Source organism: Lipotes vexillifer, unplaced genomic scaffold (genome assembly GCF_000442215.2).
Source record: "Lipotes vexillifer unplaced genomic scaffold, Lipotes_vexillifer_v1.1 scaffold6, whole genome shotgun sequence".
In the NCBI taxonomy this organism is placed as follows: domain Eukaryota; kingdom Metazoa; phylum Chordata; class Mammalia; order Artiodactyla; family Lipotidae; genus Lipotes; species Lipotes vexillifer.
The window spans coordinates 2,478,891-2,499,550 of record NW_006799037.1 but is presented as its reverse complement, the minus strand read 5'-3'; the positions used below and the strand labels follow the sequence as shown (position 1 = coordinate 2,499,550).

The 20,660-nt window shown below is 46.4% G+C and overlaps 1 protein-coding gene across 2 annotated transcripts in view; it reads left to right on the top strand.

The window, feature by feature from the left end:
• The first annotated feature begins 250 nt into the window (after positions 1-250).
• The window catches only part of DKK3 (dickkopf Wnt signaling pathway inhibitor 3), a 47,729-nt gene continuing 27,319 nt past the window's right edge, over positions 251-20,660 (top strand). Inside the window, exons 1-3 of one of the 2 annotated variants that reach the window (XM_007471408.1) lie at positions 251-484; positions 6,544-6,681; positions 9,892-9,975. In XM_007471408.1, coding sequence (XP_007471470.1) covers positions 272-484; positions 6,544-6,681; positions 9,892-9,975 — 435 coding nt within the window. In that variant the 5' untranslated portion in view covers positions 251-271. The remainder of the gene's footprint in view (positions 485-6,543; positions 6,682-9,891; positions 9,976-20,660) is intronic. The other variant, XM_007471409.1, reaches the window with a different exon arrangement.

Sequence of the window (20,660 nt, the reverse complement as noted above, 5' to 3'; positions counted from 1 at the left end):
GTTCTCTGACCACCCAAGATGGGGGCTCGGGTAGGGATGGGGTGGGAGTAGGGTCGCGGCACCAGAGCTGTGCTCTGACCTGGTCGAGGAGGGAACAGGGCTCAAACCCGGGACCAAGCCGGGGGGGGGGGCCGGTGGGGAGGGCGGTAAGGGGAGAGGGTTGTAAGCTTGGGGGCTCCCGGGTTCTGTTGCTCGCGGGAGGGGGCTATCGCTGGGGGCGGGGGCAGAGCACAGCCTGTGCCGGAGGATGGGCGGCGGGCGCTGAGCCGAGATGCTATGGCTGGCGGGCACCCTGCTGTGCCTGCTGCTGGCGGCGGCGGTCCCCACGGCCCCCGCGCCGGCTCCGACAGTGACCCCGGCTTCGTTCGAGCCCGGCCCGGCTCTCAGCTACCCGCAGGAGGAGGCCACTCTCAACGAGATGTTCCGCGAGGTTGAGGAACTGATGGAGGACACGCAGCACAAACTGCGCAGCGCGGTGGAGGAGGTGGGTGCGCCCGAAGGGCCCGCGTTCCGGGGAAGCGCGAGGCTGGCGACAGCGGGGGCTGGGGAAGCAGTGGTACGAGCGCTGGCCAGGGTCCTCAGGTCCGCTAAAGGGCTGGGCAGGGCGGGCAGCAGATTCCGAGTTATCTGAAGGCAGTGCGGGGTGATCCCAACTCCCGCCTCGTTCTGCCTTCCTGCCAAAACCTCTGGATCTGAGTCCACCCAGAGACTCCGGCCGGACCTGCCCATGGGCAGCGGGGGTCACCACCTGCCTGCAGGCTGCCGGCCATCACCTTGCAATTATCTTCAGGTGTGCAGTTGGCCTCATCCTGTCCTCAGCGGAGGCTTGCAAGGCCCCTGGTATTCCAGCGCTGTGGTTTTGCTGAGGAAGCTCCAGGCATCTCAAGTCCCAGCTTGTCTGGGCTTTGAGCTTGTGCCATCTTCCCGAGAGACAGTTAGGGTGCCACGTGGGGACAAAGAGCCCTGAGCTTTGCTGGTAATCTGTCTGGGCTTCCCCAGTGCCATGTGGGGCAGAGAAGGAAATCGGGAGTCCTAAATCCCAGCAGTGTCAGTTGTCAGAGGGTGGTGGGTGAGAGGAGGAGACGCCGTGTGTGGGGCAACCTCCCACCCCACCCCAAGAGTGCTTTGGAGTCAGTCCTGGGCTCAGGGCCCTCTTCTGCCATTCACTAGCAGGTGGCATTGGGCAGATCCCTTAACATCCTGTACCTCAGTGTCCCGTGAGAATTAAATCCACGATATGTGTAGCACCTGGCATGAAATAGCTGCTCAATATATAGCAGCTGTTAGTTATCAGATACCAGATACTTTGGGAAAGCTTTGCTTGGCTTCTTCCTTCCATTGCCTCCCAGGTCCAAATGCTATGGATGGCATCCTCTATGGTGGGCATGCAAGCATCTCCAGGGTTGCCTGGACAGGAGGTGCAGCTGGCCCACCTCTCCCAGCCAGGGGGCCCTGCTGCCTGGGGTGGGTAGGCATGGCCCCTCTTGGGCCTGCCTCTGCTGCAGCCTGTCTTTGGAGAGAAGCCGGCCATACAGTGAAGGAGTCAGTGAGAGACCAGATGTCTAGGCTGGAAGGTCAGGTGCCTCCACATCCCTGCTTCTCTGCACTGCATTTGGACAAAGTCTCCAAACCTGGCTCTGGTCTACCAGGAGAGGTGGCTTTCTCCTCCCACCCCTGTGTGGTTTGGGTTAGTACCCCTTCCTGCCCACAGCAGTCAGCCTGGTGGACCCTGGACACTGGTGAAGGGGACACTGGATTGGGAGGTGGTTGCATGGGCAGCTGTATCTGAACATCCACTGGACAGGCCAGATTCTAAAGCCTGTGGCCTTCCTGTCTCCTGAGAAAGCGAAAGAATCATGACATGGAACAGTGAAAGGCGCCGAGGCATCAGAGGCCCCGGTGTCTTTTCACTCTGCACCTTCAAATTGAACTGAGCTCACGATCCTTCTGGTTCCAGAGCAGGTCATTTGCTTCCCTCCTGCCCGTGGACTCCCACTGAGCCTGACCAGGTCACCTGCGTGTGTTCAGTGTGAACTTGTTCGTGCAGGATGGTCCTCTGCTGGCAGCCCCTGGTGAGGGGGGATGAGGGAGCGGCAGGGCCCCTTCAGTCTCTCCATTGATGAGAGCAGTTTGCGGCCAGCGGGACGTTGTGGTGGTGCTGACTCCGAGGGAGCTGGCCACGTTGCCTTTGCCTGGGCCCCAGCCTTCCTCCTCCAGACATGGCTCTGCCTGACTTCTGCAGTTTGCCACCAGGGGAGACATGGGCTGGCACCTCCACCCCACTCAGTGGGAACCAACCTTCCTTTTCTTGTCCCAGCTCTGCCACTTACTAGTGGTGGGATCCAGGCTCTGAAATGGAGGAAATGTCCATTTCCCCTGGGGGTAATGGGGAGAATTAAATGAGAGGATGTAAGTAAAGCAAGTTTTCTGGTCGTCTAAAATGGGTTAAGTAGGGACTTCCCTGGTAGTCCGGTGGTTAGGACTTGGTGCTTTCACTGCCATGGCCCGTGGGCCCGTGGCCCCGGGTTCTATCCCTGGTCGAGGAACTAAGGTCCCGCGAGCTGCGCAGCACAGCCAAAAAATAAAAAAAAAAATGAGGTTAAGTAAAATTGATGCAATATAAGTTGCCCCCTCGTGTGGTTGTCAGGACTATGGGAAATTGTTGGTTCTCAATAAATAATGGCTCTCATTATCATCATATTAATAACAGTAGTATGAATGATAACAAAAGAACTACCAGTGTCTTGATACGTGATAGATTCACAATAGATTATGCCTATTAGTATTAATTTTTTAAAAGAGACTGCCAGAAAGCCCCTTAAATCTCATAAACATAAGATAATTGCTGTTTACTTACTGTCCCAGAGAAGAGCCAAAAAGGACCTGAGGCCAGATGCATTAATTGTTTACATAGTTTACATAGTTGCATCATGAATCTGCTTTCAAGTAACTTCCTGACATTTAAAATATTCCAGCTGACTCAAGCTGCTGATTTCTCTTAAGGGAAAAAAGTTAACTCTGCTTGTAGGATCATTATTGAGGGGAAGCAAATCTTCCAATGGTTCAGTCTGGGCTGTTCCTGTTTTCCTGTTTAATTATTCTGTATGTTACTGATAAAAGTATTGTGAGGATAAAACCATTCCCCGCCCCTCCGTTGCCACATCTGTAGCTGACATATTTTAGAATGTTCTTAACCACCTCACCTGTTCCTAGGAAGAATCCCAACTAGTGGCAGTGATAGTTGTGGTTGAAATTTCCACTGTAAACTGTACTTTTAGCTTGTGGTGCCATGAAAGAGCTTTAGCTCATTCTGTTGAAATAACCCCTGGTTGAGGGGGAGAAGGTTTTATATAAAGACTATCTGTTCAGCCCAGAGCAAATTCTAAATTTGGTAACTTGTCAATTATTTGCAAGCCGAACTGGAGGATTACGATTCCTATGGAAATTTTAAAAGCATTAAAACATTCGATTCTCCTTCCGGATTTAGTCCCTCTAGTATCTCCAGACTCCTATTCTTTCCCAGCTGTATCTTTTCTATCACTAAACATCTCAGGATCTCTCACTTAAATTTAAGAAGGCTTTTTCTTAGTCTTAAATCACCTGTCTTAGCTTCATCCATTTCTACTCCATTTTATTAGCAAACCCTTGGAACACATGTTATTTACTACCTGCTCTTTCCACTCCTACCCAGACATCCCCCGGCAAACTAGCTTCTTCTAAAACTGCTTTCTTAGACGACTACGTTATGCAAGTATTACACCTTTGCTGGTTGACAGATACCGTACCAAGCACTCAGATTTCATGATCCTTAATCGTTAACATCTGCTCAACAAAGTAGAATCATCCCCATTTTACAAACAAGAAAGCTGAGGTTTAGAGATATTTGGTATCTTGCCCCCAGGTCACGTGGCTGCTTTGTGGCCGAGCTGGGACTTGCCCCTGCCCCCCATTACCTGACTCCAGAACCCGGGCACTTTCTACTGTGCTGCCTTCTGACGACGCTGCGGGCAACTTCTTGCCTAATCTAGTGGCCAGCTCTCAGTGGCTTGGTCCTACTAGTTTTATTTGGAGCCTTTACCACCTAGAAGGCCCCTCCCCAGATAAAACTTCTGACTCGCAGCCTGCTTGTAGCTAGTCCCCTGAGTCCGTTCTTTTTCTTCTCTGGATTCTGTATTATCTCCCAACTAGTCTTCAGAACTTGCTGCAGCTCCCCATTGCTTGGTGCAAAGGTTCTTACCTGAGGGCGAGTAGAGGGGAGGGAATATCTCAGAATCATCTGGGAAGCTCACTGATATGTGGGGTCCCCCCTCCAGAAATTCTAATTTGGTAGGTCTAGAAGGGATCCAGATATGTATATATTTTTTTAAAGTTTGGACATGACTCTGAGGTGCCTCTCGGTTGAGAACCAGGCTAACATTGTCTGCATTAGAACTGCCCCTGGACTCACCTGTCAATTTGTCTCTACTTCCTTATCCATTATTTTATCCATTTAGGGTCCAGCATGGACCCTCTGCCCTAGCCCATGACACACCGTTCTCATCCAGGCTGCCAGTTTCGCCTCCTCTATGCTCCTCTCTATCCAAATCATATCTGTCCTGTGAGACCAACCCAATCATGCCTCCTCTTCCACCTGGAAGTCTTTTTCCTCTCTTCTTTGAACCCCTGACTCGCTTCTACAGACTGTCATAATCATCCTCAAACTGGCTTGTGTGGGGCTCTCCTATCTCCCCAGCAAAAGTATAAGCAGAATCACACACTAGGAAAGGCACATAATTTGGAGTCAGACTGACCCGAGTTCTAATACGAGTTTTGCCACTTACTAAGAATGTGATAACCTTAGGCAGATTCCTTCCCTTTTTCAACCTCATTCTTTTCATCTGCAAAATGAGGGTAATAACACTTCCTCTTAACGGTTGCTGTGAATATTTAAGGAGATATGGAAGGGACTGGTGCAATGGCTCAGACATAGCTGATGCCCAAGCATGGAGGTGATGATGATGACGACTGTGATGGTGATGACGGAGCCAGTGACCAGGGTTCAGACATGTGGGGAGTTGTCTCAGGGTCAAACACAGCGGTTGCTGACCAAGTCCTTGGTTGGTTATCCGGTCCTTTATGCTGACCAGACTTTCTTCACACTTCTGGTGCAGTGTCTTTGTGCTACGTTGAGACATGGGAATTCTTTCCCCATGTATACCCAGCTCAGCAAATCTGGATGGGAGAGAAAGGAAAGGAGGGGGCCTCATGTAGTATGTAAGGGAATGGAGGACAGTGATTTTTAAAATAGAATCTTTTTTGAGGATTCCTTTAAAGGAATAAAAATAGCCCAGAGTCAAAGATTGCACTGTTGGAAAATTGCCAAGCATCAGCTACAACTTCTCTCTGTGTCTCTCATTCTAAATTCCTAGAGAGAGTGTTGGGTTGGCTCAGTCGATGACATGACCTCTGTTTGAGTCCAATCAACTGTGACTGGTCACACTGTCACCTGTCCACTCATCAGGACTGGGGCTGGAATTGGGTACAGACTTAAATTGACTGACATGTCTGGTATAGATGTCATGGAAGCTCATGATTTGTGGACAGTGGCCTGAGAAATGTGGCATCAGAAAAGGACACTTGTGCAAGAAGAGCCAGGAGGAGGGTGCACCCCGGGAGCCAGTCACCTGACCCTCTACAGGGGTCCCTCTTGTACTCAGGGGGTGGGTGGGGAACAGACATAGCTGTGGCACCACCTGCAGTGGGGAAGGGGCTGTCCTAGGTTGGGTCCCCACCCTAACCTGGCCCTGCAACAAGGATTTGGGAGCAAATAATTCATTTGTGATGTGATCCCAGAAACACGAGGAGGAAGTGGGAAAGTGAGATGGAAAAGAAGAGAGGCAATAAAGGCTTTGCTGATGAGCAGGTTACTGCTAGGGACAACTAGGGCTCAATCCCCCTGGGGTCCTTGGAGAGAGACCGTCCCACTGAGGGGAGAGGGCACTGGGATACTTACCCCCGTAGCCTGTCCTTCACTGGTTAAGGGTTGTCCCTGGAGTGCTCACTCCCTAACACGTGGGGCCTGTGCAGACTGAGCACACTTCTGCAGCCAGAGAATGCTCTCGAAGAGAGACAGAGGTGGTTGTTGGCACATAGGGAACAAATGCGGGTGACCTCCCGATTAGGCCACGGAGAGATGGGCGTGGCACCGAGAGCATCTATACAGGGGTCAAGACTGTTCAACAGAGGCATTCTCAAATCCCGACTCTGCCCTCCACTGAGAGTCTTGGGAAGTTATCTAGTCTTCCTGAGCCTCGGTTGCCCCACTTGTAAAGTGGGGCCGTTAACACCCGCCTCACAGGGAGGTTGTGAGATGTAAGGCAATGATATAGGTAGACATTTAGAACAACGTCTTGTTCTCCTGGGTACTCAACTTCTGGTGCCTACTATCATCAGCACCACTGTAATTGCAGAAGAGGAAAAGAGAAGTGGTTCTTTTTTTCTAATGGACTCTGATTTGTATCAAGAGAAAGCAATATTGCTCATTAAATCCATTGATTTAATTAGATGGAGGCAGAAGAGGCTGCTGCTAAAACGTCATCAGAAGTGAACCTGGCACGCTTACCTCCCAGCTATCACAATGAGACCAACACGGAAACCAAGGTTGGAAATAACACCATCCACGTCCACCGAGAAATTCACAAGGTAAGGGCGGTCGTGGCCAGCACTTCCTCCTTTCCTCATCTCCTGGTCCCATCAGAGGACTAAGGTCTTGTTTACATGTTTGATATACAAGCCAAAAAATACAAATGAGGATAGTAAAATACATGTTAAAAACCAGAGGGAGTGAGGGAGCTATTTAAAGGGGGAAAGGTATGTATCAAAAACATAAATTCTTTTGTATTTAAGCAGTAAATTTAACTCTACTCTTCCCGCCAGTCCAACTGCAAAGGGATGTTCAGGGATTTTTATCATTTGAGAAAAGGAAGCAAACAAGTGTTTAGAGAGATACTTTCCTAGTATCGAATTTGAGGAATTTATTTCACAGGTTTTTTTTTTTTTTTTTTTTTTTTTTTTTTTTTTTTTTTTTTTTTTTGGCGGTACGCGGGCCTCTCACTGTTGTGGCCTCTCCCGCTGCGGAGCACAGGCTCCGGACGCGCAGGCTCCGGATGCGCAGGCTCAGCGGCCATGGCTCACGGGCCCAGCCGCTCCGTGGCATGTGGGGTCTTCCCGGACCGGGGCACGAACCCGCGTCCCCTGCATCGGCAGGGGGACTCTCAACCACTGCGCCACCAGGGAAGCCCTATTTCACAGGTTTTTATCCGTGTTTCAGTAGTGAGTTGAAATAGAGTTCATGCTGTAGTGAATAGATCTTCACCATTTCCTTAGGAGGAGCACAAACACTCAGCCTTCAGAAGAAAAAGCCTCTATTGCCAGGAGATGAAATATTCTTTTGTTTGCTGGTTATCCATTCAAAATTCTACAGCAGAGTGTTTCCTAACCTACCACACATCTTAAGTGTCTCTTGGTCCAATATCTTGCACGAAGAGCAAGCAGGTTTGTTCTCAATCTGACTCGAGGAAGAAAATGTTGCAAACCTAGAGGAATGTGACATTAGCTTGCCCCTAGTGTGAGATGTCTCCCATATGAGTTTGGCAGGACTTTGGGAGCAAACCACTTGGCCTGTGTTCTCTGGAAGAGAGTCTGGTGTGCAGATGTTCAGGGTCATTGTTAGAGGCTATAGAGTTGACCTTCTGTTGTGAGCATCAAGGAGCTTGATCTCTGATCTCATCTCGATGCCTACATGCAAGGCCGTGACGGCTCTCACAGAAGCAACCTGCTTTTGTTCAAGTGCCCAGGTAATGGGTTGAAACAATAGCACTTCTGTGCTATAGAGGATAAAGGGGTCAATTTTCACGGGCCATTGCCTTGACTATAAAGTAGCCTCTGTGTGGCTCTTCTCCTGCTACATACTGATGGCCCAGCTCCAGAGTGTACCCCCCGCATAAATAAATGAGCCACCTGCGAAACACAATCCTTTCGCATTGCTCGTCTGAAGACTGAAGAATGTTTCCAAAAGTGATTGTTTCATTCTTGTCAAAACCAATATTAAGTCACCCTTTCTGAGAATAATCAGCCAGTAGTTTCAGCTGCTTCTTAAATTTTCTCCTTGTAGATATCAGAATACCCAAACGTGAGTCCTACCAGTAACTAGTGTGATTTTGAAAAACTTTCTTCAATTTCATGACCCTCACTAACTGCGTTTAGCAAATGGGGATATCAACATCTACATTACGGTATTATGGGGGTCCAATAACTTAAAGTATGTGAGAGTCATTGTAAACTATGAAGTGCTATCCAGCAGCAAATCCTTCGTCTTGTTCTTACGGTAAAGTTACGGTATCCGCACGGTGTAGTAGTTCTCGAGCGGGTTCCATGGAGCTCCTGTCCTGTGTGATGCTTTATAAAAGAAGGGCTCAGTGGTGAAACATGTTTGGAAAACATTGTACATATTTCTCTTCCTAGAGATACAAAAATGCACCTTAGTATAATAAAGGCTCTGAGAAGTCCTGCAACCTATACATATAGGACTGTACGATTAAAAAAAATATAACATTGGTTAATCCTGTAAAAACCTGGCATAAAGGAAGAAGACATCATCTCTTTGCTGGAGAGAGGAATTATTTAGATAAAAATAAAGTATGTTGATGAAGACATGATCCTTATCTCCTCAGAACTGGAATTAGAACTAGAATTTGATCCACTATTGCACATTAGCCTAAGAGTTTCCACTTTGTTTTGGCCGCAGACGCCTGTGACATTAGAGCTGGCAGGAACTTTAAAGATGACCTAGAAATGAGAAAACTGTGAATCAGAGAATAGAAATGATTTGTTCCAGGTTACATACTAGATGGTCATTGGTGTCTGAGGCAGGACTCAAAGAACAGAGGTCTCCTAGCTCCTGGGCTTCTTTCTGTCTTTTTATCACCAACACAGAGGTTTGACATGGCCTTGGATGGGGTGGGAGTAGCCTGGGTTCCACGTCAGGTTTCTAAGGCTCAGCTTTGAGGTGCCTGCTCCTGTTTACAGAAGGCAGGCAACGGATAGAGGAATACAGGGCCAGGCCTCCCATAGTACTTAAGCACTTTTTTGATGAAACAAAACAGTTCCCCAGAATCAGGAAGGGGGGCAGCTGTAGCTAAAACCTGCTTCCTTCAATACCCAGACCTGTAGTTGGAAAGAAAGCTGACACTGAGTTTCAGTAAATGAGCCCCAAGAATGATAAAAATAGCTAGCGCTGAATATTTGCGAGGTGACGGGCTGTGTGCTGTGTGCTTTACACAGACCTCCTCGGCCCTCCTCCTAGCAGCCCCATGCTGTAGGCTCTGTTACATCTCTTATCGCTGCACCATCTGACGCTGCTGGTGGAGCTCAGAAAGAAAGGGGGACAGGACTCCCCTGGTGGTCCAGTGGTAAAGAATCTGCCTTCCAATGCAGGGGACGTGGGTTCGATCCCGGATTGGGGAACTAATCCCACATGCTGCTGGGCAACTAAGCCCGCATGCTACAACTACTGAGCTCGCGCGCCTCAATGAGAGAGCCCGCGTGCCGCAAACTACAGAGCCCACGCGTGCCACAACTAGAGAGAAAACCCACACCCCACAACTAGAGAGAAGCCCGCGTGCCGCAACGAAAGATCCCACGTGCTGCAACTAAGACCCGAGGCAGCCAAAAAAATAAAGAAAATAAAAAATAATAAAATGCATTTAAGAAGAGGGGAGGGAGTGGGCATTCTGTCTACTTTGACAGGTGCTTCTGCTTCAGAAAATAGAAAACAGTAAAACAAAAAAACAACCTGTGGGATTTGCCCAGAATTCCTCCTATTTCACATTCACTGTGCTTGTTCTCCTATAGATCACCAACAACCAGACTGGACAGATGGTCTTTTCAGAGACGGTCATTACGTCAGTGGGCGATGAAGAAGGCAAAAGGAGCCACGTGAGTGGTCATCTTCCCCGTGCTCGCACCCGAGGCACACACTCCTTTGCTGAGCCTGCAAAGCTGGCCCAGACTTCAGAGTGGCTGCAGGAGGGAGCTGGCTCCCCTGCACCTCTCCTGTTTCGTTTCTGCCAAGATTCCCCAATGCCTACATTTCTGGCCAGACAGCCGCAGTCTGGTAACAGGCTCTGCCTCCATATGCACTCTGCCTCAGAAATGGCAGGACACATTCAATTCAGTTGTCATTTGCATGGCTGAGGCTCAGCCTTGGAAGGGGAACACTGAAGTATCGGGTGCATTGGTCAGGGTTCCTGGTAACAAGACCTGGTGCATCCGACCTGAAAATACCCTAGAACCTCTGGCATGACCCACGTCATTTATGATCCCAGCCCCGGTCTGGCAGTTTGAGAGCAAGAAAACCTTAAATGGAACCCAGTGGCCCATTGGAAAGGTGTCCCCCTACTCCAGGCTTCTCGCTGGGCCCCTTGTGATTGCACCCGCTACTCAGTAGCCTGTTGCTCAGTCCAAAGGTGGGCTGCTTTTTAGAGAATTATAGATTCTGAACATTGAGAGAGACATCATTTCACAGAAGAAAGGCCTGGCATAGGTTGGGGGATGACCCAGGCCGAGTCACTGTTGTCCAGACTCCCAGATGAGAGGTGACTCAGCTGTACCTTATCTTCGCAAAGAGGTGGCTGGTTTCAGATGCAGAGGCCTGGTGAGGAGAGGACAAGGCAACTGCCATGTGACATGGTGCATTGTAAAAAGTGCCTGCTCTGTGGGGCCTGCGAGGGCCAGCCTCTCTGTGCCCAAGCACCTTATGCAAACTTCCCACTGCACGTTCTTCTCTGAGGTGTAGAATGCATCCCCAGCCTTCTGAGGGGATCCAGGATATTCCCTCACCCCTTGTGGCCTTATCACAGGAAAAGAAGGGGTGTACCCATAATTGTTAGGTGGTGTTGCTGTGGTTGGTAGTCGATGGGTCCTTTTTTTTTTTAATATTTATTTACTCATTTATTTTTATTGAAGTATAGTTGATTTACAATGTTGTGTTAGTTTCTGTTGTACAGTAACGTGGTTCAGTTATACGTATACATATATATATTCTTTTTCATATTCTTTTCATTATGGTTTATTACAGGATATTGAATGTAGTTCCCTGTGCTATATAGTAGGACCTTGTTGTTTATCTATTTTATATATATTAGTTTGTATCTGCTAACCCCAAACTCCTAACTTACTCCTCTCCCAACCCTTTTGCCCCTTGGTAACCATAAGTTCTCTATGTCTGTGAGTGTGTTTCGTAAATAGGTTCGTTTGTGTCATAGTTTAGATTCCACATATAAGTGATATTATATGGTATTTGTCTTTCTCTTTATCACTTAGTGTGATAATCTCTAGTTGCATTTATGTTGCTGCAAATGGCATTATTTCATTCTTTTTTATGGCTGAGTAGTATTCCGTTATGTATATGTACCACACCTTCTTTATCCATTTATCTGTCATGGACATTTAGGTTGCTTCTGTGTCTTGGTTATTGTAAATAATGCTGCTATGAACATTGAGGTGCATGCATCTTTTCGAATTATAGTTTTCTCCAGATATATGCCCAGGAGTGGGATTGCTGGGTCATATGGTAGTTCTATTTTTCATTTTTTAAGGAACCTCCATACTGTTCTCCATACTGGCTGTACCAACTTACATTCCCACCAACAGTGTAAGAAGGTTCCCTTTTCTCCACACCCTCTCCAGCATTTGTTATTTGTAGACTTTTTAATGATGGCCGTCCTGACTGGTGTGAGGTGGTACCTCACTGTAGTTTTGATTTGCATTTCTCTAATAATTAGCAATGTTGAGCATCTTTTCATGTACCTCTTGGCCATCTTTATGTCTTCTTTGGAGACATAGGTCTTCTATTTAGGTCTTCTGCACATTTTTTAATTGGGTTGTTTGTTTTTTTGTTATTGAGTTGTATGAGCTGTTTGTATATTTTGGAAATTAAGCCCTTGTTGGTTGAATCTTTTGCAGATATTTTCTCCCAGTCTGTAGGTTGTCTTTTCATTTTGTGTATGGTTTCCTTTGCTGTGCAAAAGCTTATGAGTTTGATTAGGTCTCATTTGTTTATTTTTGCTTTTATTTCTATTGCCTTGGGAGACTGAACTAAGAAAACATTGGTACGATTTATGTCAGAGAATGTTTTGCCTATGTTCTCTTCTAGGAGTTTTATGGTGTCATGTCTTATATTTAAGTCTTTAAGCCATTTCGAGTTTATTTTTGTGTATGGTGAGAGGGTGTGTTCTAAGTTCATTTGTTTACATGAGGCTCTCCAACTTTCCCAACACCACTTGCCGAAGAGACTGTCTCTTCTCCATTGTATATTCTTGCCTCCTTTGTTGAAGATTAATTGACCATAGGTGTATGGGTTTATTTCTGGGCTCTCTATTCCATTCCATTGATCCATATGTCTGTTTTTGTGCCAATACCATGCTGTTTTGATTAGTGTAGCTTTGTAGTATTGTCTGAAGTCTGAGAGGGTTATGCCTCCAGCTTTGTTCTTTTTCCTCAGGATTGCTTTGGCAGTTCTGGGTCTTTTATGGTTCCATATAAATTTTAGGATTATTTGTTCTAGTTCTGTGAAAAATGTCATGGGTAATTTGATAGGGATTGCATTAAATCTGTAGATTGCTTTGGGTAGTATGGCCATTTTAACAATATTAATTCTTCCAATCCAAGAGCATGGGATAGCTTTCCATTTCTTTGAACCATCTTTAATTTCCTTTATCAGTGTTTTTTAGTTCTCAGCATATAAGTCTTTCACCTCCTTGGTCAGGTTTATTCCTAAGTAATTTATTTTTTTGATGCAATTTTAAAAGGGTCTTTTTTTTTACTTTCTCTTTCTGATATTTCATTGTTAGTGTAAAGAAATGCAACCGATTTCTGTATGTTGATCTTGTATCCTGCTATCTCGCTGAATTCGTTTATCAGTTCTAGTAGTTTTTGTGTGGAGTCTTTAGGGTTTTCAATATATAGAATCATGTGATCTGCATAAAATGACAGTTTTACCTCTTCCCTTCCAATTTGGATATCTTTTATTTCTTTTTCTCATCTGATTGCTGTGGCTGGCTAGGACTTCCAATACTATGTTGAATAGAAGAGGTAAGAGTGGGCATCCTTGTCTTGTTCCAGATTTTAGCAGGAAGGCTTTCAGCTCTTCACTGTTAAGTATTATATTGGCTGTGGGTTTGTCATAAATAGCGTTTATAATGTTGAGATATGTTCCCTCTATGCCCACTTTAGTAAGAGTTTTTATTATGAATGGACATTGAATTTTGTCAAATGCTTTTTCTGCATCTATTGAGATGATCATACAGTTTTGTCTTTTGTTTATGTGGTGCTGATTTGCGTATGTTGAACCATCCTTGTGAGCTTAGGATGAATCCACTTGGTCATGGTCTATGATCTTTTTTATGTGTTGTTTGATTCGGTTTGCTAATATTTTGTTGAGAACTTTTGCATCTATATTCATCAGAGATATTGGCCTGTAGTTTTCTTTTTTGGTGGTGTCTTTGTCTGGTTTTGGTATCAGGGTGATGGTGGCTTCATAGAATGTCTTTGGGAGTGTTCCCTCCTGTTCAGTTTTTTGGAAGAGTTTGAGAAAGATTGGTAAAAATTCTTTTCTGTATATTTGGTAGAATTCGCCTGTGAAGCCATCTGGTCTGGGACTTTTGTTTGTAGGAAGTTTTAAAATTACAGATTCTATTTCATCTCTAGTGATTGGTCTATTCAAATTATCTATTTCTTGATTGAATTTTGGTGGGCTGTATGTTTCTAGAAACTTGTCCATTTCTTCTAGATTGTCGAATTTGTTGGCATATAACTGTTCATAGTATTCTCTTATGGCTTTTTGTATTTCTGTGGCGTTGGTTGTTATGTCTCCTCTTTCATTTCTTATTTTGTTTATTTGGGTCCTCTCTTTTTTCTTCTTAGTGAGCCTGGCCAGAGGTTTGTCGATTTTGTTTACCCTTTCAAAGAACCAGCTCTTGGTTTTATTGATTTTTTTTCTATTGTTTTTTTAATCTCTATTTTATTTATTTCCTCTCTGGTCTTTATTATTTCCTTCCCTCTGCTGACTGGATGGGTTCTTTTTGCTTGTTTTGGCACAGTGCTCAGACATTTACTGCAGGCTGGGGGAGTCCAGTCAGCTTTGTGTGGTGGTGATGACCCCCCATTCAAGGGACCTGGGAGCTGACGGAGGGCAAGCCATTTGGTGAAATGAAGAGAGACTTAGTGGCAGAGGCTGGAAGCATGAGTTTGTTACATATAAACTAGGTCACCTCATTTCCCTCATCTTTAAATGAGGCAATGATTTTCACCATCTCTCCTGACTCTGAAAGTACAGAAGCCTGTGAAACAAAGATAGGATTGACTAAGGTCAGGAGGGAGGAAAGACCAGCTTTTGAAGGTGGGGAGAGAGAGAAGAAAAAACCCAGAAAAATAGAAAAAAACCCAGACAGACAGATGGTACCAAGAGGGAAAAAGCTTTAGAATGTTCCAGATTTAAGTCTCTGTGAAAGGGCAGGGGAAACACAACTCTCAGGGCTGTGGACTACAAAAAGAAAGCTTTTGTGTTCAAGAAAAAAAAGGTATATGATTGCATGATAGTATAGTTTTGCTCTGGAGAGCTTCCCAGAGCCCAGAGGGCAACAGCACTGCTATGAGCACCTCTGTACCTGCTGGAGGCCCAGGTGCACATCCCATGCTCCCCGCTCTGCCCTCCGAGTGAGGCAGCTGTGTCAGGCTTTGAGCCCTGTGGCGGGGAGAACCAAGGCCCTGAGAGTGGTGGGTGACTGAGAGACCACACCTCAAAGGTGCCAAGAGCGTGCGTGGCTCAGGGAGCAGCTGCCTGCACTTGTGTGCTGCAGCCTCTGAGTTTGTGCCAGTCTTCCTGAGTCTGCACGGCCTGTGTGTCCATGTTCCAGGCTTAGCTGGGAGGCCCAGAATCCCCATGCCTGCAGATATAGGTTCATACATTGATCATGAACCCCTGTGTACGATGGTCCTGAGAATGCAGGAGAGTGATAGGGAGAGACATATCCAAGAAGTCCAGAAGGTAGAGCCTCACTGAGTTTTTCCAGATTCCTGCTCAGGCCCTTGGAATTTAACTCAGCAAGTTTCTCTATGAGAATGAGCTCCAATTTGATTGGCTAGAAGGGTGACCTGGAGCATCTGATGCTTGACCAGCCAGTGCCTGGTGAATCCCATGGGTCTTTAGAGAACAGCCTGGAGACTTTGCAAGGCACTTGTGAAAGGGAGGTCATATGGCAGGAGCGGTGGTGTGTTACCTCACTACAGAGCCTTGCTTGTTGTCAGATGCCTTGCCAGCAGTCAGAAGCAAGGTCTGGTTTCAGATGCCCACAGAATCCTTCCATTCGAATCCTCTTTGGTTCCTGGGTTACCATTGTCCCAGCACAACTGAGCTGGGACTCAAGCATAAAGAGATGTGGAGCTCCTTTTTCTGAGTGGGAAGCCATAAAGACTCGATTGCCTTCAAAGGCATGAGAACAACGGAACGTCATCACCACTGTCCCATTCCACAGTTTGGCAATTTAATGATTTTTACAGTTGGCTCTGGAAAATGCGTTATGTGCCAATGAGACGTTCTCTTAAATGGAAAAGGGAGGCTTGCCACTCAAAAGGACAAAAATTATATGCTGTTCCAACCTTAAGCTACTATAAACAGGAGCTAAATTTTCAGGATCTAAAACTCCCAGATGAATTCAATTAAAAATATTCACCAAGCACCCCATATTTTCCTTTCTTCAAATGCTGGGGTGTGTATTCATATGTATGGTAACCCAAGGAGGCCCACGGAAAGTCACAGACAGTAACACTATAGGCCCGTCTAGAAAACCTAACACAGTACGTGCAAGGCACGGGTCTGTTTTTGCTCTCACATGCGAAAGGGGAAAAGGACATGATGTCTTATTTCACCTGAGCGCACCGGCGATGGTGATGTGGTCTGACGTCTTTCTGTGAGGCTTTTGTGTGGAGCCCTCCACCTCTCCCCTTCATGGGCCACTGGGTGGGCTGACCGATGCTGTGCTACTTTCGCGCAAGGGGTTAGGAGGAAAGTGGCTTGTTGGAAGCTAGAGAGCAGACAAGCCATTATGCACACATGCAAGGCTTTTGTTTATAACCATGTCTCCAAATATGAAGGATCTGGCCCAATTAGCCAAGGCACCATTTTGAAGGGCCGCGTCCTCTCATTAAAATACAGCTCAGAGCGACAGAGCTTAGCACGTTGTGCATTTGTTGTCTTTTCTGTTTTTACATTAGAATATGATATAAAAGAGCAGGTCTGTTTCTCCAGCCGAACATACCTTATTTGAACCTACAGGTTCAATCACATACAACCAACTCCCAAGATATTGCTGGAGACTTCTGAGGGCCTAGGTAGACAAATTTCACTACCCACATCACCCAGATAGTCGTGATTTGAGTAACCCCGCAACTTCCTTGTCCAAGAGAATGGTCAGGGCAGACAGCGGACTGTGGACGATGACAATGGAATTCTCCACCAGGGTGAACTCAGTGTCTCCTCTGCTGCGAGGATGCTTTGTGTTATTTGTGTTCAGGTCTGGGGAAAGAGGGATGGTAAGCTGTGGCTCAACTTCTCCAAGATTTATTTGTTTGTTTTGCACTGAACAGCAAGCATCCTGTTACTTCAAAGCCCACAGAGACGCAGTAAGAGAGTGGGCAGAGACAGCGTGTTGAATGGCCTCTTCCCCTGTTGGTCCTCGGGTTCTCCTTGTCCCCAGCTTGTTCATTCATCACAGAGTAAATGCAGGTGGGGTGTCAGCTTTGTCTGCTCCCTCTGCCCTGATTTCTGAGGCTGGAGTCACCCTTGTCAATTTCATGGACTTGCAGAGGGCGCCATGCTGAGGAGTCACTGGGGTTTAGTTTAACAGAAGTGCATTGGCAGACGGCATGGGTTCCTTAGAGAACGTCAGTCAGTTCCCAAAGGCCCAGCCTCCTGGAGAGTCCTGCTGGGGGTGTGGTAGCGGGCAGGGGTGTGTGGCCAAGTCCCAGAAAATGCAGACCTTCCCTGTCAGTCAGTCTGGGGGCAGAATGAGGTCTGAACAAGATGTGAGGCCCACCTGGGTTCAAAGCTGTCCTGACCCTCACAAGCTCTCTGTGATTCAGTTTCTTTCTTTATCCAGTGAAGCTAATAATCCCCGGTTCACAGAATTGGGTGAGAGTCTTGTAAGGCAAGGTTTATAAAAGCTCTTTGTATAAGGCTCATTATTGACAAGTAATTAACACTGGGTTCTAACTGGCTTCTCCCCTGGTTCCCATCAACCTACTGCAAAAAAAGAGTGAAATTTCCCTGGAAGCTGAGGCTGTGTTTCAGGACTCCACGGGCCTCTTCCCACTGATGTTTGTGGCCTTGGGCTAAGTTCTCTAGAGCTCTGTCTCGCCCTCTTGAGTAATGCATTTTGCTAGAAACTCTGTGTTCCCTGCCTCAAGCCTGACTCACCCAGCACTTCTTGTCCTCACGAGTCATAAGTGTCTGGTTTGGGTGTTGGGGATACAAATAGAAGGAAGGATGGGCCTAATGAATGATAAGAAGCATAGGTGATGGTCAGGTGCTGACAAGCTCCAGGATGGGGCCAGGTTGGCAGGACGTATCTTGCTTTCTATAGAAAACAACATATTTGTGGTTCTAAGAGTGATTGGCAGAGTCTCGTGTGAATGTACAGTTCCACAGTCCTATAACGAGACACTTGGGTCCATTTGTGTTTCTAGATTTATATTTTGCATTGGTTTTGTAATTTCTGGCCAGGTATAAGGCCCTCATGCCTTAATCCAGTAGGAAAACATTATAGGAAAAATTGAAGGGCTCTGGATCATTCTGAGAAGTGGATAAGCAATCCCCAAATAAATAAAGTTGTTGTGGGTGAGCAGTTTTTAAGGAGTAGGAGGTTTTTTTGTTTTTTGTTTTTTTTGAGCTATAACCTGGCTATATTAAATTGTACTCTCCTCAACCTAAATATCCTTCAAGAAGGAATTCGTGGTTCCACATGCAAAATCAAAATACTGTGAAGTTGATAAACCAGTTTCATACAGGTTTCATATAAGTTGGTATAAAAGGATGTCTTCAATAAAATGTTAAGTGAATAAAAAGCAATTGTAAAGCAGTATATTTACTATGTATTTAAGATATACTTTATATATATAGCTTATAAAATATCTCATTTTTAGAAAAAAACAGTATGCATTAAAAAGCTTGGCAAAATGTACACAAAATCATTACTAGTAGATATCTCTGGAAGAATTGAACTTTGCAGAGACTTTTCCTTTGTAGAACTCTGTATGTTTTGAGTGTTTTAAGAAGAGCGTTTGAACTATTTACAATTTTGCTATAGACATCGATCTATATTTTTGAACAATATTGCCAGTGTTTCTTAGTGTAAAACCTGGAAATTAAATTGCTGTGTCAAAGGGTGTGCCTAGGGGCTTCCCTGGTGGCGCAGTGGTTGAGAGTCCGCCTGCCGATGCAGGGGACACGGGTTCGTGCCCTGGTCCGGGAGGATCCCACATGACGCGGAGCTGCTGGGCCCGCGAGCCATGGCCTCTGAGCCTGCGCGTCCAGAGCCTGTGCTCCGCAGCGGGAGAGGCCGCAACAGTGAGAGGCCCGCGTACCGCAAAAAAAAAAAAAAAAAAAAGGGTGTGCCTATCTAAGATTTTGAAAGATGTTGCCCAATTTTCCTTCCAAAGGTTGTACTATTTTTGCTTCTAGCAGCAATTTCTGAGATAATTTCACCAACCCTCCCTCACCTACAGTGAGTGTTATAGTGGGTGACCACCTATATTTTCTTTTTGTTTCTATTTCTTTGATTATTAGTAAGGTCAAGGGGGATGGCTGTTTGAGAATTGTAAGTTGTAGCAAACAAGAGAGTGGTCCACAAATTTATCTCATCCCTTCCTCTCTTCTTCAGGGAGAAGGGTCAGTTTTGCATTCCAGGCTGTTCCCAAGGCCAAATACCATCTGGCCCAGTGTGGGACAGATTAGGAAGGTGTGAGGTTCCAGCAGGAACTATCTGTGTGTTCCGTGTCCACCGTGATGGCTGAGGGTCTGCAAGTCACACCGGGGAGTAGGTGATGGTGACATGCAGGCTACTGCTGCCACCCCTGTAAACACAAAAAGGCAGGCGCTCCCTCCTTCCTTCTTTGGCCACTTTCACAAACACCCCAAAGCTTAGATGCCCTCTAGAAGAGAAGCACTTTAGCGGGATGGGTAAGTCTTGGGCCCAAGCAGAGCTGGCTCAGAGTGCAACTCTACTGCTAGTAGCTGTGTGACTGGTGAAATCCCTTAACTGCTCTGAGCCTTAGTTTCCCCACATGTAAAGTGGATTCATCAGAGTACCTTCCATATAGTGTTTCATGAGGATAAAATAAAACAATCCAGGTAAAAAAATACCAGACAGCGCCTAGAACGCGAGTATAAGCAGTCAGTAAATGTCAGCTCTTTGTTGTTATCATTATTTGATTACCCCCAAACCATGGCTGTCAAAATTCCCTGTGTTAATTATTCAACTCATCCATTTATTTGCACATTCATTGAGCACTTAATGTGTGTCTGGCAGATAAATGTAAAAGATGGTCCCTAACAGCAGAGAGGACCCAGGCTAGCGGTGGAACAGAAAAGTAAACAGGTCATTACAACATGGATTCATACGTGTTTCCTAAGGCAGTGGTGGACTGAGCATGGTGGGAGCATTGTGTGAGTGCTAGATGAGGTAGCCAGGGAAGATTTTGTCAGGAAACAATCCTTCTTGGTTTCTGGAGCTTCTGCACATTTTATAAGCAGAGGCACTAATTGCCCTTTGGTTTCAGACTATCTTTTCCAGGATGTTTGTACAGCAAGCAGCCTTGGAAGACACGAGACAGCTCTCCCTCCTTGGCAGAGGGAAGGTTTGCTTGCAGTCCATTGTATGAGATTTGGGTGCTCTAAGCTTGACATTCGTCAGCTGTGATGCACACCCACTGCACACACTGGATCCACCTGGGCCCCTCCACGTTGCCCCCTGGGACTTGGGGGTGAGGGGAGCTGTCACAGACATGAAGTTCATGCTGCTTCTGTGCGGTCAGCAATGAAGCCCTTTGTCTCTGACCCAGGAGTCTGACCTCTCTGCTGGCAACCGTGAAACTGTGGAAGGCTCACTTGTCCCCTTGCAAGTAAAGTCTCAGACCCTTCACACATTTTGGCAGGCTTCCTGGAAGAGGTAGCAGTTGAGCTGTGTTTTGAACGGTGTCGAGGAATTCTCCGTTGTGAGGAGGAAGGGCATTCCTTGCAGAAGCATTCTTTGTTTACAGTCAAGGAGGCTGGTGGAACTGGAACATGTCTGAGGAACACTACATAGTTTAGAATGCCAGAGGTGGAGGTGTGCTTGGGGGAGTAGCAGATGAGGCTGGGGAGAGACAGGAATTATATCAGGAAGGGTTTCGAGAGCCCAGCCAAGGAGTTGGAAATACGTGCTGAGTTAGGAACATACCCTGCCTCGGTATAGTATAGGGAGGCTCCACGCAGTCCCCGGGATAAAGAGCCAGGAAGACGTGGTTTGGATGGCAGAGATGTTGGTGGGGACGGGATTTTGCTTAATCCTGCTGGAACTCGAGACCGA